Here is a 17,022-nt window from a genome sequence, read left to right as displayed (position 1 = left end):
CCTCTGCCCAACCCCCAAGTATTCTAAGAACCTATGAGTGAAAATACTACTACTGCTCCTGCTCCCGAGTTGCCCCCTCCCTGTTTTCACCTTCTCCCTGAGAAGCTCCAGGTGGACTTCAGAGAATAGTTGGGAGGTCTGGAGCTCCAGGTGGCTCCTGGGCTGTAAGGTGGGAAGCCCCAGCTTATAGGGGAATCTACTTCTTGGGTGGGGAGGGAAGTCGGGGCAGACTAACCTTTAGGCCAGCACTGCAGAATAAAACTTTTTGAGACCGAGGAAAAGTTATAGATCTGGACTATCCAATATAGTAACCACCAGCCTCATGTGGCTATTAAGCACCTAAGTATGACTAGTAGAACTAAAGAACTGAACATTAATTTTATTTCATTGTAATTGACTTAAACAGCCACATGTGGCTAGTGGCTAGTGGCTACTTTATCGATCAGCCCAGCTTTAGAACTCCATCAAATTGCACTATCTGGGCAGAGCTGATAGAGAATGAAAGTTAATGAGGATTTCACAGAAAGATGTGTCAAAGAACAGAACCTCAAAAGAGGAAACATGTTACTTCCCTCTTATAGAGTTTAAACAGGAAATATGCCTATTTCTCTAAAAAACATGAAGTGTGATAAGAATACTGAGAATAAAATAAGGATGTATATATAAATGAACAACAAACATTCAAAACAAAATCCCTTCATTTACTTCTAAAATCCTTAAATATCCTACACATAACGCTGACTTCTTATAAGGCTGTTTAGTTTCTTCTGTCAAGAATTAGATCTCACAAACTTACAAGACCATGGGGGAAGGGGAAAAAATAGTTTCAGAGAGGGAGGCAAACCATAAGGGACTCTTGAATATAGAGAACGAACTGAAGGTTGATGGTGAGAAGAGGGGAGGGGGAAAATGGGTGATGGGCGATGAGGAGGGTACTTGTTGGGATGAGCACTGGATGTTGTATGTAAGTGATAAATCATGGGAATCTACTCCCGAAGCCAAGAGCACACTGCATACACTGTATGTTAGCTGACTTGACAATAAATTATATTTAAAAAATAAAAATAAAAAACATTCATAGAAAAAAAAAAAAAAGGAATTAGATCTCACATCTTGTTAGACCCAAATCCATCCATCCTTCTTTCCTTCCTTCCTCCCTCCCTTCCTTCCTCTCTCCCTCCCCTACTCTCTCCTTTTTTAAAAATCTTAGAATTCTTTTTTTTTTAACTCTTTTAAAAAATGTTTATTGGGACGCCTGGGTGGCTCAGTCGGTTAAGCGTCCGACTTTGGCTCAGGTCATGATCTCGCGGTCCGTGGGTTCGAGCCCCGCGTCGGGCTCTGTGCTGACTGCTCAGAGCCTGGAGCCTGTTTCAGATTCTCTGTCTCCCTCTTTCTCTGACCCTCCCCTGTTCATGCTCTGTCTCTGTCTCAAAAATAAATAAACATTAAAAAAAACTTTTTTTTAATGTTTATTTACTTTGAGAGAGAAAGAGAGCAGGGGAGGGGCAGAGATAGAGGGAGAGAGAAAATCCCAAGCAGGCTCTGTGCCATCAGCACAGAGCCCAATGCGGGGTTTGCACTCATGAACCATGAGATCATGACCTGAACCAAAATCAAGAGTCAGATGCTTAACCGACTGAGCCTCCAGGCACCCCCATCACAAAACCAGTATTATAGTAACATAAGAGAAATGTTTAAAAAGAAATATATATATATAATCCTCCACCATTCAACCCAACTGCTGTCATCCAATCATTACCTTACGAAGGCTCTGCAAGGGTCTGGTTCTCAGGACTGACTATGAGGGCCTGGGGAGGACAGGGTGGGTCAGGAGGGGTGTGTGTGTGTGTAGCCTTTGGTGGATGGAGAAGAGATGTCTAACAGGTAGCTCCTATAGGGAGTAATCTCCCCATATGCCTTTGTGGGTCATTGGGAAAACATCTCTTGCTTGTCTTTGCAGTCACCTATATAAGAAGAACCTCGACGTGACCAAAATCCACAAGGGAAAACCTCAGCCACTTCTTAGAGTGGAGGACCATGATTTCTCCATGAGGCCCGCCTTTGGAGGTAGGACTGAGTCCCCAGGGGCTGCCTGCTGCCCTGTCCTGTTCCCTCAGGCACAACCCTCCCTCGGGGCCCCAGTTTTCCCACTCACAGTCAGATAAGCCCAAATCGGCTTCCGAAGTCTCTCATTTCCTCAAGGAGAGAAGAGTTGGAAGGAAATGAGCTAAGAAGGCTGTTGGCTGAAGTGTTGCTAATGGTTAAGATGTCTACGACCAGAGTGGACCTGCCTTGCTGCTGCCAGCTTTCTTTTCCTAAAACATGAGCCAGCCTGGAGCGCCTGGACACAAAATGGCTCCCCTGGGTCAGCCACCATTCCCAGTGATTAGCTGGGAATTTGGGGTTTTGAGGGCCACCTGCCTTTCAATGCAGCAACAACAATTTAACCCATGATGAGTCCCCTCATAAACTTGGCCCCTAAGGAGCTTTGCTGCTTTGCAGTCAGGGACGGGTGGCCAGGCTGGTGGCCGTCCTTTCTTTCCAGGAATTGGAGAAATGCCACAGGAAGGCCAGGAAAGGAGCCATCTGCTCTCAACAGGTGGGGAGTGGGGTAAGAATAGCAGAATGTGCAAGATGTGCCCCGCCAGCCACCCCCCCAACTTGTATACTTGGGAAACTGAGCTCTGGTGCATTTCAGCCAACAGGTACTGGCCAAGGCAGACCTGGGCAAGCTGGCTTCCCTTTCCCTTTATCTCCATTTCCAGATCTTCTCTTAGGGCCCTGGGGCTGTAGGGGTGACCTGCAGGCAAGTCACAGATCCTCTCTGAGCCTCTGTTTGCTGGTTTGCAAAATGGGAATTGTAATCCCTACATCTGGGGTTGTTGTCAGGATTAAAGGAGATAATGTATGTAAAGCCCTTGACACATAAGGATTCAAGTCCCTTTAGAAAAACCCAGCTGTCAGGCCTGCCTCTTGTGTGACTGTTATGGGATTAGACATTAATTCATCCCAGGGGCCTTTGCATTTTAAAAGGCCGCAAAGCCTCTCACTCAGTTCCCTGAGCTCTGACACCTGCAGAGCAGGAAGAGAAAAGTAGGAGGCAGATTATGGCCCCATGTGCCTTCTTCCTGCCCAGGAATGTTGTTCATCACTGGCTCAGGTCAGGAGGTTACCAGCTCCCCCAGGGCTCACCATGATAATGCCCACAAGGAATTTTATGAAAATAAAGTTTTCCTAAATAAGCCACTCTAAAATAGCTGTATCTGCTCCAAGAGGTCTAAGTGAGACATTCCTGTCACAAGGAAGATCCACCTTGCCTTTCTGGTAGAGTGTCAGTTAAGTGGCTAGGACAACAATACACAATGGCATTAATGACAGCACTTTGATACTGGTTTTTCTGCACCAGGGACCATTCTAATCAAGGTATGTACATACAGGATCTTATTTCAGTCCTCAGGACAGCTCTGTGATGTAGATACTATCATTTTTCCCAGATGGGGAAACTGAGGCCTAGAGAGGTGAACTCACTGGGTCAGGTCACACTCCTGCTGAGGTTAGGCCCTCCCTCCTGGCAGAGTGTCTTTTCTTGTACTTTCTACTTGTATGTCCCTCAATGCAGGGCTGACATACCCATCAGGCAGAGTAGGCATAGTGTTAAAGGATCACAATGATATTCTTAGGGACCCCTGAAAATATTTTAATGTATTTAAACACTTTTCTTCTTTTAATGTTTTGTTTTTGAGAGACAGAAAGAGAGCATGAGTGGGGGAGGGGCAGAGAGAGAGAGAGAGAGAGAGAGAGAGAGAGAGAGAACCCAAGCAGGCTCCAGGCTCCCATCTGTCAGCACAGAGCCTGACACGAGGCTCAAACCCACAAACCATGAGATCATGACCTGAGCCAAAGTCAGACGCTTACCCCACTGAGCTGCCCAGGTGCCCCTAATGACTCTTACCCTCTGTAACCTCTGGGAGTATCTGAACAAGGGTTAGAACCAAGAAGCTTTCCCTGCAGGTACTCCTGAGGGTCTCCATTCCATCCAGCACCCTATCCTTGGGCAGGGGACACTGTCCAGGTGGCAGGCAGGTCTCTGAGGAAGGAGACTGGCAGACATAGGTGACTCTGCAAGTAACAGACTCTGTGCAAGTAACTCCTTACTTGTTGGCAGCCCTGTGCCAGGAGCCTGGTAAGAAGCAGAGCCTGGGCCCAACCTGCCCTCATGCTCGCCCCTCCAGACTCCCTCCCCGGCTTAGCACCCACGCATACTAAGCAGGTCATTTGAACAAAGATGTTGTGAAGTTATGTCTTATTCCTGTCCTCTCTTCCTATTTTATTTCTATAAGAGGGGCTTCCTGAGGATTGATGTTTAAAAGTAGTTGATAAAGAAGAATTTATCTGAGGCTAGATACCCCATGGTGACCTTTTCGGCCTGGAAAAAGAACAGATTAAAAAATCTAGCAGCTTCCTAATAATCCCAGGGATCAGTTGAAACAAAAATACCTTGCCTAAGCTCCCAGCTGCCTGATTCAGTAGTGCGTCCTGGTTAGAGGAAACTCCAAAGACCTGGGGTGTCTCCTCCATTTGTTAGGAGATATGCTGCAATGCAGGTTTTTTTAATATTTAGTTTTTAAGAAATTGTGGTAAAATACATATAACATAAAATTGACTATGTTAACCATTTGTAACTGTACAGATCAGTGGCATAGTTATACAACCATCACCCCCACCCATCTCCAGAATGTTTTCATCTTCCCAAACTGAAACCCTGTCCCCATTAAAAAGTCAACTCCAGCTCTTTCCTTTTTCCCCAGCCCCTGGCAACCACCATTCTACGTTCTGTCTCTAGGAATCTGACCACTCTCGGTACCTCGGTACCTCGTGTAGGTGGAATCATACCGTTTTTGACTGGCTTTTGTGACTGGCTTATTTTATTTTTATTTACTTATTTATCTTTGTTATAGCACAATTTGTATATTTCAAGAAGACAAAAAGTTAGTATCGTTTACAGTATCTTAAGATAAATTGCCTTCGAATGGGAGCTTCCTTCCCAGTACTTTGAGGTCTACAAGGCACATGTAGAAAATTTACTTCTGTGGAAACTGAGGACTGCTTAAATTGAATGGCAGGCAGGGAGAGGGCCTGTGGTTTTTCTTTTTGATTAATTGCTGTAACACTGTCCTTTGGGCGACTGAGGGAGTCTCATGTTTTCTTTAGACATCATTAGGCCCCAGAGCTCTTGCAGGACAACTTTGACGCCGTATGAATTCTGCCATCTTGCCAACACTGATGAGACTGATGGTAGTGAGTTCTCACTCAAGTTTGTGCAGCTTTAAAAGAATGCATTTGAGGAGGGAGTCATCATCAATCTGGCTTATTTCTTTTAACATAATGTCCTCAAGCTTCACCCATGTTGTAACATAGATCAGCATTCCCTTCCTTTTTTTTTTTTTTTTAATTTTTTTTTTCAACGTTTTTTATTTATTTTTGGGACAGAGAGAGACAGAGCATGAACGGGGGAGGGACAGAGAGAGAGGGAGACACAGAATCGGAAACAGGCTCCAGGCTCCGAGCCATCAGTCCAGAGCCTGACGCGGGGCTCGAACTCACGGACCGCGAGATCGTGACCTGGCTGAAGTCGGACGCTTAACCGACTGCGCCACCCAGGCGCCCCAAGCATTCCCTTCCTTTTTAATAATATTCCACTGAATGCATAGATCACGTTTGGTTTATCCATTCATCTGTTAGTGGACATTGGGTTGTTTGCACCCTTAGGAAATTATGAATTATGCTTCCACGGACATAGGTGTACAGATACCTGTTTGAGATCCTGATTTTAATTCTTTGGGGTATATTCAGAAGTGGAATTGCTGGATCATAGGGTAGTTCAGTTTAATTTTTTGAGGAACCTCCACACTTTCTTCTACAGCAGCTGTACTTTTTACATTCCCACTAGCACAATGTTGATATTTAATGCAAATTGTATACAGGGGAGGTATAGGAGGGATGGAGTGTCATCATCCTACTGTGGGTAGGAAAAGAAAAGCAGCTCAGGGGCTGAGGTGTGCTCTCCTTGCCCTGCCACATGCCGGCCTAGAATTCTGAGGAGTCTGAGAGTTCTGAAGTTGGACTTAACCTTCAGGATTGTCGTGAAGGTGCATTTATCAAAGAGGTAGGATAGGCTATCTGTAATTTTGCAGTATCTTTGCTTGATTTATAACCTTCAGATACACATATGGCATATGGGTCTCTGGTTGTGCTCTTGCCTAGAGGTTGACCCGCAAATGTTGTTGCTGTCCATAGACGTCACCTCCTGGCACCTGGCACCAGGGAGGAGAGTGGGCCCAGAAGGGCAAACCTCGAGGTCAGCACTGGGTGGGTTGAGACTGAGTGACTCAGAGAGACCCGAAGACTGAACCCAGCCTTTGACCAGGGGCAGGTTGGGACACCATCTGGGCCAAAAGCACCTTCCCCATATCAGTTTCTAGAACAGAACACTTCCTGTGTTAAATCCACACAGCAAAGGGCTGAATTCAGCAGAGAAGGTATGCAGCATTGGCTCATATGTTTCCTTGAGGTAACTGCAAACCCAACGTGTCCAGCTTCACTTCATGAGCCTGCCGATTTTCTGTCTGCTTTTTCTTGGGCAACTCAGGCTGGAAGGTGTTGAGCTGGGCTGGGTTTGCCCTCCTTCTCCTCCAAGTCAACCAGCTTGAATCAATTCACCCATTAAACTCTCACTCAGATCTGCCCCCTCCTTCCCCTCCCTCATCCCCTTACACCACCCATTCTCAATATGCTCTTGGGAGGTGAAAAAAGTCTCAGATGTTATTGTGGTTTGTGGCCCTCCAAAACTCAGTCCTCCCTGACAAAGTCTTTTTTCCTTAGTATTTTATTTAAGTTAAAATTAACTAAAACCTTAAATTCCACTAGATTTTTCACTTTAGGGGGCAACAAAGGTGAGAAGTTTGGAAGTACTGCTTACAGCAACACCGTGGTTCCCACCCCACTCACGGCCAGGTTCACCTCCTGGAAACATCGCTTCCATGTGCTGCTCCCTCAGAAACTGCAGGCTCCCCATATTCTTCAAGAGGAAATGCAGCCCCTGCTTCTCCCTGCTGGGTCCCAAGACCTCCACAGTCTTCTCCCTGCTACCCCTGACGAGGACTCTTCCCTGCTAGAACGCTTTCTGTCCCTGCACACCCGTGCTTGTTTCTGCCTATGAGCATCTGTTCCCAACGCCCCTGCTCCATGTTGCCCTGCTTCATCCATCTATCCAGAACCCACTTTAACTCCTCTCCTCTAACATGTGGCATCTCTTGGCTATTTTGAACTATATGACCTTCTGATTTGAAATAACTGCACAGATTCATTCTTTCCCTCACAAGACTGCCCCTCCACTTCAGGCACCAAATGCAAGTCGTCCCCAAGTCACCTGCACTTGTCTGACTTGGCTACAAAATCAGGAGTTCCCACACCCCCTCCGTAGGCTTGGTAGTTTGCTATAATGGCTCATAGAGCTCAGGGGAATACTTTACTATTGCTGGTTCATTATAAAGTAGATTATAAAAGACACAGACGATCAGCCAGATGAAGAGGTAGGCAGTATAAGAACTAGAGTCCTGAGCACGGGGGCCTCTGTCGCATGGAGTTGGGGTATGCCATCTTCCCTGCATGTGGATGTGTTTGCTATCCTGGAAACTCACTAAACCCTGTTGTTTAGGGTTTTATAGAGGTTCCATTCCATAGGCATAATTGATGAAATCATTGGCTATTGGTGATTACCTCAGTCTCCAGTGCCCGCCTCTCCCCAGAGGTTGGAGGGTGGGGCTGGAACTTCCAACACTCTAATCACAAGGTTGGTTCCCCTGATAAGTAGCCCCCATCCTGAAGCTATGTAGGCATCCACCAAAAGTCTCCTCATTAGCATAAACTCAGAATGTTTGGTGGAAGTTTGTGATGAACAAAAAAGATGCTCTTCTCACCCCTATCATTCAGGAAATTACAGGGGTCTCAAGAGCTAGGAACCAGAGAAAAAGACCAAATATATATATTTCTTTTCGTATCGCAATATCACAATTTCTGTGTCACCTTGCAAGGTTACTGCCTACTTACTTCTCTAGCTGCATTGTCTCTAATGCGATGCCTTCCTAAGGAACTTTCTAGGGTAATTCTGGTGCTTTTCACCTGGGATGATAATTGAGAACCACCCCCATAGAAGATGCCCTCTGTGTTTGGGGCACCCAGATCTATGAGTGCCCCCATGAGCTCTTCAAGTGCTTTACTCTGTGGCCTCATCCTTAGCAGGGATTCAACCCTGGACTTCCAAGCCGCAGGAGTCTGGCCACCAAGGCCTCAACTGCTACTCATCTGGCCATCGTGAGACCCATGGAGCCAGTTTAAAGCAAGGTCATGGCTCTATTTGAATCTAAGGCCTCCTTTTGAGTGCTCCTTGGACCTCCCTGGCTCTGCCTCTCCACTTTGCCACGCTGGGTGGGCTAGTGCTTCCCAATTACATCTGAGGTTGGGGGGGCGAAGTGAGGGACACAGCTGGCTCTCTGGGGTGCGGCTCCTGCAGCCTTTTTCCTGGGAGCTACTGCCCTTGGAGGAGACTCCTCTGATCCTTCCTTAGTGCTCATGGCCCTTCCCTTCTGGAACACAAACCCTAACTTGCCACCCACACTGCTCCTACTCACTCCTTCCCCTGAAATTAATCTTCCCTTCCTGGTCTCTCCCTGACATAGCCCCTTCTCTACAGTCCTGCTTGGGGCAATCTCACTGCTTCCCTCACTTGACCCCACACGAGCCCAAGTGACTAACAAGGTCACCATGCTCCAAAAGGATAGGATGCTGGTCCCGGTAACAAGTCTGTTTGGGGATGTTAAATTTAGGAAATTGTTAGATATCCAGTGGAGACCTCTTTCAATCTTTATCAACAATCAGGCTATTGGAGTTTGAGTCAGAGATAGGGCCCAGGAGGGTGATGAGAGTCAGTCTTTCAGGGAAGAGTTGTTTGTGGGAGGGGCTTTGTTGCAGACACCGCAGAGGGAGGGGTTTCAACAAGGGGTGGGGCGTGGGGTGGTAGCAAGCATCCGAAGGCGAAGGCGGGGAGACAAGTAGGAGGTGGAGACAGCTAGTGGAGATGGGGTAGCAGAAGAGTTTGACAACAAGTGGAAAGTGGCCACCAGGGCATGGGAAATTGTAAAATCTCACTTCTGGAAGTCTCCTTAAAGGTCAGTCGTGCAGCGGTCCTCAAACTTGAGAATGGATCCGCATCACCGCAGTGCTTACGGAGACCCAGCCTCCCAGCCCCCACTACAGAGCCTCTGGCTCAGAACGCCTGCGGTAACACTTGAGAATTGTATTGCTAACAAGTGCCCGGTGAGGCTGATGTGGCTCATGAAGGAAGAGGCCCTGATCGAGTCCAGCCTAGATCCTAAAGTCCTAACACCAAAAATCCTGTTTTAACAAAATACCACAGATGGCTTAAAGAACAGAAATTTGTTTCTCACAGTTCTGGAGACTGGAAGTCTGAGATCAGGGTGCCGTCCGATGTGGTTCCTGATGAGCGTCCTCTTCCTGGTTTCCATGTGTGGCCTTTTCACTGTGTCCTCATGAGGTTGAGGGAGAGAGAAGCAAGCTCTCTGGTCTCTTCTTACAAGGGCACTGGTCCTATTTGAGGAGATTCTACCCTCATGTACTACTCACCTACCAAAGGCCCCGACCTCCTAACACCATCACATGGGGAACTAGGCTTCAACATGTGAATTTGGGGACATGAGGGGACACAAACATTCAGTCCACAGTAGCCACTTCCTTCCGTGGGGTCTCTGCCAACTCAGCACCTGCATAGGCCTTTTGAACCTTTCTTAGTGATGAATATCTGAGAGGTTTCCCAAAATTGTTAAGCACAGGACCTGCAGCAAAGGGCAAGGCTGCTCACAGGCAAACTTGTTTTCACAAAGAATAGGCGATCAAGGCTGTTTCCTTGGTGAGTCAGCGGTGGAAGGGGAACCCTGTACTTACTGAGGTGTTCCACGAACACGTTCTTCATCGTTTACACAGGGGCAGCTGTGCCTATTCCAGATTCTCCCCCGTCCACTAGGACACTCTCTTGGTCTCTACAAAAATATTTTCTTGAGGTAAGCATCGTGGTAGTGTTCTGTAGGTTCTTTAGCAAATTACCACAAATTTAGAGACTTAAAACAACACAGATTCGGACACCTGGGAGGCTCAGCCGGTTAAGTATCTGACTTCAGCTCAGGTCATGGTTTTGCTGTTAGTGAGTTCGAGCCCCGTATCAGGCTCTGCGCTGACAGCTTAGAGCCTGGAGCCTGTTTCAGATTCTGTGTCTCCCTCTCTCTCTGCCCCTCCCCCCACTCGTGTTCTGTCTCTGTCTCTCTTAAAAATAAACATTAAAAAATTTTTAGGGGCACCTGGGTGGCTCAGTCAGTTGAGCGTCCAACTTTGGCTCAGGTCACGATCTCACGGTTCGTGGGTTAGAGCCCCATGTCTGGCTCTGTGCTGACAGCTCAGAGCTAAGAGCCTGCTTTGGATTCTGTCTCCCTCTCTCTCTCTCTGTCCCTCCCTGCCTGCACTCTGTCTCTGTCTCTCAAAAATAAATAAACATTAAAAAATTTAAAAAAAATTTTTTAAACCACACAGATTTATTATCTTACAGTTCTGTTGTTCAGAAGTCCTAAATGGGTCACACTTGGCTAAAATTAAGGTGTCAGCAGGGCTGTGCTCCTTCCTGGAGGTTTCAGAAAGAATCTGTTTTCTTGCCCTTTCTGACTTGGCTGCCCAGATTCCTTGGCTCCTGGCTTTTTTCTTCTGTCTTTAAAGCCAGCAACAGCTGGGTAAGTTCTTCAAACGTTGCATCACTCTGACCTCTTCTCTTTCTTCTACATTTAAGGATCCTTGTGACTACATTGGGCCCATCTGGATAATTAAGGCTGCTCTCCCTATTTTAAGGGCAGCTGAATAGAAACCTTAATTCTATCTGGAACCTAAATTCCCCTTTGCCATGGTGCCTAACATTCACAAGCTCTGAGGATTAGGATATAAGCAACTCTGGGGGGCCTATCACAAATATATATAAGGTGAATCTTTACATGTGTAAACAATTATCCTTGAAAACACTACACAGCTTCTCAGAAGTCTGCCTCATATCTCCTCCCATCTGGTGTCTCCCTAGGGTAACCATTATGCTGCCTTCTATCTCCATGAATTAGTTTTGCTCATTCTTTTTTTTTTTTTTTTTTTTTTTCAACGTTTTTTATTTATTTTTGGGACAGAGAGAGACAGAGCATGAACGGGGGAGGGGCAGAGAGAGAGGGAGACACAGAATCGGAAACAGGCTCCAGGCTCCGAGCCATCAGCCCAGAGCCTGACGCGGGGCTCGAACTCACGGACCGCGAGATCGTGACCTGGCTGAAGTCGGACGCTTAACCGACTGCGCCACCCAGGCGCCCAGTTTTGCTCATTCTTGAGCTTCATATAGAGGGAATCATACAGTGTATGAAGTGACCATGTTCCTCTTGGAACAGTATGACCATTAGAGAGGTGGTTTTTTGTTTTAGTTTTTTTTTTTTTTTTAAATCATTTTAAGTGCCAGTCTGTCTTTCCGAGGCTTCTATACATAGGACCTTGCCTGACACAATAATGCTGCCATTCAGAAAATATCTCTTCCATGTGAAAACCCTTCAAGTCATTGAAGACTGTCCAATGTTTTTAAATTTTGCAAGATCAATATCCCATGTCCTTCGATAGCTCCTGACATGGTGTCATCGCAAAGTGCTCCCTACCCCCACCCCACTTCAATAATGAGGTGCTATTCTATGCTATTCACAGGGGTATTCCTGGTTCCAGATGCAATCCTCCCTCAGATGTGATTGGGTCACACAGAGCCAGGGAGTCAACCTTCTGTTGCTCCAGATGTCTATGAAAACCTTTTGCGTGTCCTTCCAAATTCTTTTATGCATATGCAAGTAAATATGCACATGGTCTCTCCCCACCCCATCTTTTGGACAATTGTTAGTTGCTATACATACTCTTCTGCACTTGATTTTTCTTTCTGACTCAGCAATATATTTTGGGAATCTCTCCCTATTAGTTCACAAAGAACTTCTTCATCTTTTTAATGGTTACTTATTATTCCATGGTATGGATCTACCATACTTCATTTGATCAATGTCTTATTGAAAAATATGTGAGTTGTTTCCAGAATTTCACTATCACAAATCGTATGTACAAATGTCATTTTGTAATTTTGTCAATCACGGGATTATCTAAATAGATACAGAAAAGCTCTTGATAAAGAAGAACACCTGTTGATGCTAAGAATTCTTAGCAAACCAAGATCTGACAACAGATGAGAAGAAATAAAATCCAGTAGAAAAACAGGTGACAAGCAATTCATAGAAGATGAAATTCTGAAGCTACAAGTGTTTAAAGGTGCTCAAACATATTGGTGATTGGAGAAATAGAAATTAAAACAACACTGAGAAAGAATTTTATACCCATCAGATTGGCAAACCTTAGAAAGTTGGATCATGACAAGTGTTGGCAGCCACTGGGCATAAGAGAACCCTCCTTTGCTGTCAGTGAGTGTGACCATGGTGTGTAACACACTGGTCAGCTTTCTACCACAGTCACCCAAGAGACTGGCAGCCTGAGACAAGGACACGGAGCCTCTGTAAGACAAGGGGGACACGGGGTTTATTATAGGACCAGCACAGACTTTAGATCTGGACACAGAGGTCACCAGGTGGGAGAGTTTTGCTACTGGAGGCCAAAGGCAGGACCACGGATTTACCAAAAGAACCATGGAGTCTGTTGCATCTCGGCAAACACCAGTCCAGGGGTTGATTGGGCCAAGCACTTCATGGCAGAGGCCAGCCAGCATGGACGCAAGGGCCCTTTTCTCCTCCATGATGCAAGGTCAACTAAGGTGAGAAGAAATTAGAAACAGGACTAGATTGAGCTGCTGTTAGTTGGTAATTGAAAAATTTTCACACTTTGACGCATGATCTTTTTTGCGAGAAAGGTCAAAAAGCTGCCTTTTTTTCCCCACATTTGAGAAGTGTGAGTTAATTATCCACCTTGCTCCCCTGTACCTCCTGACACTGTACACGCAACCTGAAACGTCCTTCTCTTCGCTACCTGTTAGAAGTAACCAGTGCCTCAAAGCCCAGCCCAAATGCTGTCCCTATGGTGACACTCTCTCCAGTGCCACAGAATTAATCAAAAGCTGTCTCTTTTGTGAAATTTTCTACAGTGCCTTTGGTTAGAATTAATTGAGCTTTGCTCCTATTATCACAGAGCTCATTGTCCCTCTTAGTGGATTTTAGTCTCCTGGAGGAAGGAACCGTGCCTTCTTGATCTCCACATTCCCAGCTGTGTGGTCTGGGAGACACGGACAGTGTGGGTTGGAAAGAATAAACCAGTCAGTCAGGGAAGGTGTGGTGAACCAGGAAACACTGCACACTGGAAGGTCTTATTGAGAGTCAGCTGCAATGCTGATTGATCTCTGAAAGACTGTGACACCTAAAATACCAAAGTAACGGGGCACCTGGGTGGCTCAGTTGGTTAAGCATCTGACTTTGACTCAGGTCATGATCTCACAGTTTGTGAGTTCGAGCCCCACGTCAGGCTCTGTGCTGACAGCTCAGAGCCTGGAGCCTGCTTCCAATTCTGTGTCTCCCCCTCTCTCTCCCCCTCCCCCATTTACACTGTCTCCCTCGCAAAAATAAACAAACAAAAAAAGTTTAAAAAGAATAAGATAAAATACTAAAGTAAGAAGAAGAATGCTGAAGTGACCAGCATTAAGGTCTTGTTTGTTTGTTTCAATTAATTTTACTACAAGTCTGAGATTTCATTATAAAAAGAGGCTTTGAAAAGACTTTGAAAAGGCAGTATCTTTGAAAAGATACTGCCAGATGACAGAAGACATAGACATTTCTCCAAAGAAGACATCCAGGTGGCCTGTAGACACATGGAAACATACTCAAAGTCACTCATCCTCAGGGAAATGCAAATCAAAACCACAATGAGATACTACCTCACACCTGTTAGAATGACTAAAATCAAAACCAGAAGAAACAACAGGTGTTGTTGAGGATATGGAGGAAAAGGAACCCTTAGGCACAGTTGGTGGGAATGTAAACTGTGGAAAATACTATAGAGGTTCTTCAAAAAATTAAAAATAGAACTACCATGTGATCCGGTAATTCCACTACTAGGTGTTTACGCAAAGAAAGTGAAAATACTAATTCAAAAAGATAAATGTACCCCTATGTTTACTGCAGCATTATTTACAATAACCAAATTATGGAAGCAGCCCAAGTGTCCGCCAATAGAGGAATGGATAAAGAAGTGGTGTGTGTGTGTGTGTGTGTGTGTGTGTGTGTGTAGTGGAATATTATTCAGCCATAAAAAGAACGAAATTTTGCCAATTACAACAACATGGATGGAACTAGAGAGTATAATGCTAAGTGACATAAATCAGTCAGAGAAAGACAAATGCCATATGCTTTTACTCAGATATGGAATTAAAAAAACAAATGGAAAAAAGAGACAAAAAAACCCCAGACTCTTAACTATAGAGAACAAAGAGATGGTTACCAGAGGGGAGGTGAGTGGGGGATGGGTGAAATAGGTGAAGGGGATTAAGAGTACACGTATCATGATGAGCACTGAGTCATGTATGGAAATGTGGAATCACTATATTGTACACCTGAAACTAATATTACACTGTATGTTAACTACACTGGAATTAAAAAATTAATTAATTTAAAAAAGACTGCCACATGAGCCGGATTAATTCAATGACCACAGTATTTCTTTGGACAAACCCTTGATGTGTTTTTTCCCTCCCTTTAATGGGGCAAGTTTTAACTCCTTAGTACCTGGGAGCATGCGTTGCTAATAACTGCCAGCCCTTCGTCAAGTGTGGCCCACAGAGATTTTTCTGTTGTTGGGTTTCCCCATTTTGTCCTGTGGCACAGTCTGGAGCAGTTTATTTCTGCTCACATTGCTGAAGGTGAGTGAAGCCACGCTTCACCTATGGCTAGGGCTGGGTGATAGTCCAGGACCCGAGTTTGGCCGTTTGGAGTCCAGGGTCAGTGGGCAGTGGCACTGGTGTGGCAGGCAGAACACCATGGGTACCTGCGATTTCCTTGCAGAATTGGGTCTACAGTGTGGCCCCTCAGTGACTAGAAACCAGGGCTAAGAGGTTGGCAGTCATTCCTTCCCCCAACGTGTATTAAGCCCTCCTCAGGCCAGGCTCTCTGTTCTGTGAGTGCTGAGGGAAATACAATGAGTAAGTTTCAGGCTCTACCCTCTGGGTAAGTGAGATAGGCCACAATAATAATGGCAATGATCATATAACTAATTATAGAACATCTTATATGCCAAACCCTTACATGGGCTTTCCATGGATTAACACATTCAATCCTCATGACAACAGTATGAAGCTGGTATATAATTACACCTATTTACAGATAAGGAAACCGAGGCACGGAGAAATTATGTATGCCCAAGGTCACACTGCTGGTGGATGATGGGACCAAAATCCAACTCCTGGCTACCACAGTAGGTTTATTTTTTGACTCTTTTGAATCACAGAGTCCTTTGAAAATCTGTTTGTTTCCCTGAATAATGATAATCTCTGTTACATGGGCGTGCATGCACACACACACACACGCATGCTTACTTTTTATGTAATTTCAGAAGGTTCGCAGAAGGCTTGCACCTGTCCCTAGGGGCTCCATGAGCTCAGGATAACTACCCCTGCCTGCCTTGCACAGATGATCTCCACATGAGGGCACTGGTGGAGAGTGACAAATCACAGACATGACAAAGCAGTCAGGGGCAGCTGGAAGGTGGCATGAAGGGTACCGAGGGAGGGCTGAGGAGGGAATGCAAGGCCAGGTGGGGCACCAGAGGAACAGAGAAATGGGCCTTGATCCTCTCCAGAGCCTGTTCTCTCTTCTGGCCCCCATGAGGGCAAGGTGGCTTTCTCGGGCTTGTCTTCCACTTTCTGATTTTGATCATTCATTCCTATAGCAGAGGCTCCTCCACCCACTGACAAACTGGTTGGGGAAGATAGGAGTGGGGGGACTCAGGGACCTGCCTCCTTAATCCAGGCTGGCAAATGACCCCTCTCTTCTCCACCTGTGGGACCACAGAACCTGCAACATCCTCCCTTCCTCTTCTTCCTTCTACACTTTCAGAGGAACCTCATACCATTGACTTCAGGTCTTGTTATCTATTAATATGATCACTGCCCCACCCTACTCTAATGTGTGGGGGTGAGGGTGCAGAGTTTGGAGGCTGACAAAGCAGAAAGACAACCCTCCTCCCCAGTGGTTGATGGGGGGTGGATGAGTGTTCTGGTAGGAAAAGAACAGGACACGGTGGGGTCCAGCAACCTCAATTAGGGGGTTGGGGAAATCCTTCTAGAAGAAAGGTGGGGTTTAAGTTGAGACTCTGATCAATTTGACTAGTTTGAGTAGTAATACCTCATTGTGTTTCAAATGGAGTTATGTCTATTTTGTGTGTCTGTGATTTATTTCCTCTTTTTTGAAATGTTTGTTTGAAGTCTCGGCTGTTTTTGTATTGGGTTGTCTGACTTTTTCTTAATGGGACTCTTAAGAATTATTTATATATTCTGCATGCGAGCTTTTTGCCAGTGGTGGTTTTTGATAAATAGGAGTTCTTGATTTCTTCAGTGAAAAATTTTTTATTGGATTGTAACATATATACAGAAAAGTACACAGATCATAAGCGTACAGCTTAGCGAATTATCTAAAAGTGAACATTTTCTTGTAATGAGCATCTAGATCAAGAAACAGTATTTCCAGAAGTCTTCTCTCCCTATAATTATCCTTCCACCATGGGCAACCATTATCCTGACTTCTAATGCCAAATATTCGTTTTGCCAGATAATCTTAATTTCAGTGTAAATCTATTGATCTTTTCTTATGGTTAGTGTTTTTGTGTCTCGATAAGTATATTGCTATCCTG

The 17,022-nt window shown here is 45.4% G+C and overlaps 1 protein-coding gene and 1 pseudogene across 1 annotated transcript in view; one reads left to right on the top strand and one right to left on the bottom strand.

Annotated features, from left to right (window-relative positions):
- The window catches only part of LOC102960494 (gamma-aminobutyric acid type A receptor subunit rho2), a 41,198-nt gene that overhangs the window by 5,480 nt on the left and 18,696 nt on the right, over nucleotides 1-17,022 (top strand). Inside the window, exon 2 of the mRNA XM_007076927.3 lies at nucleotides 1,961-2,067. Within this exon, the coding sequence (XP_007076989.2) occupies nucleotides 1,961-2,067 (107 nt within the window). The remainder of the gene's footprint in view (nucleotides 1-1,960; nucleotides 2,068-17,022) is intronic.
- On the bottom strand, nucleotides 5,278-5,365 carry LOC122238938 (annotated as a pseudogene).

The sequence above is a fragment of the Panthera tigris genome, chromosome B2 (assembly GCF_018350195.1).
Source record: "Panthera tigris isolate Pti1 chromosome B2, P.tigris_Pti1_mat1.1, whole genome shotgun sequence".
Classification (NCBI taxonomy): Eukaryota; Metazoa; Chordata; class Mammalia; order Carnivora; family Felidae; genus Panthera; species Panthera tigris.
Note: the sequence above shows the minus strand (reverse complement) of the source record. Positions and strands in the feature narration are given on the sequence as shown.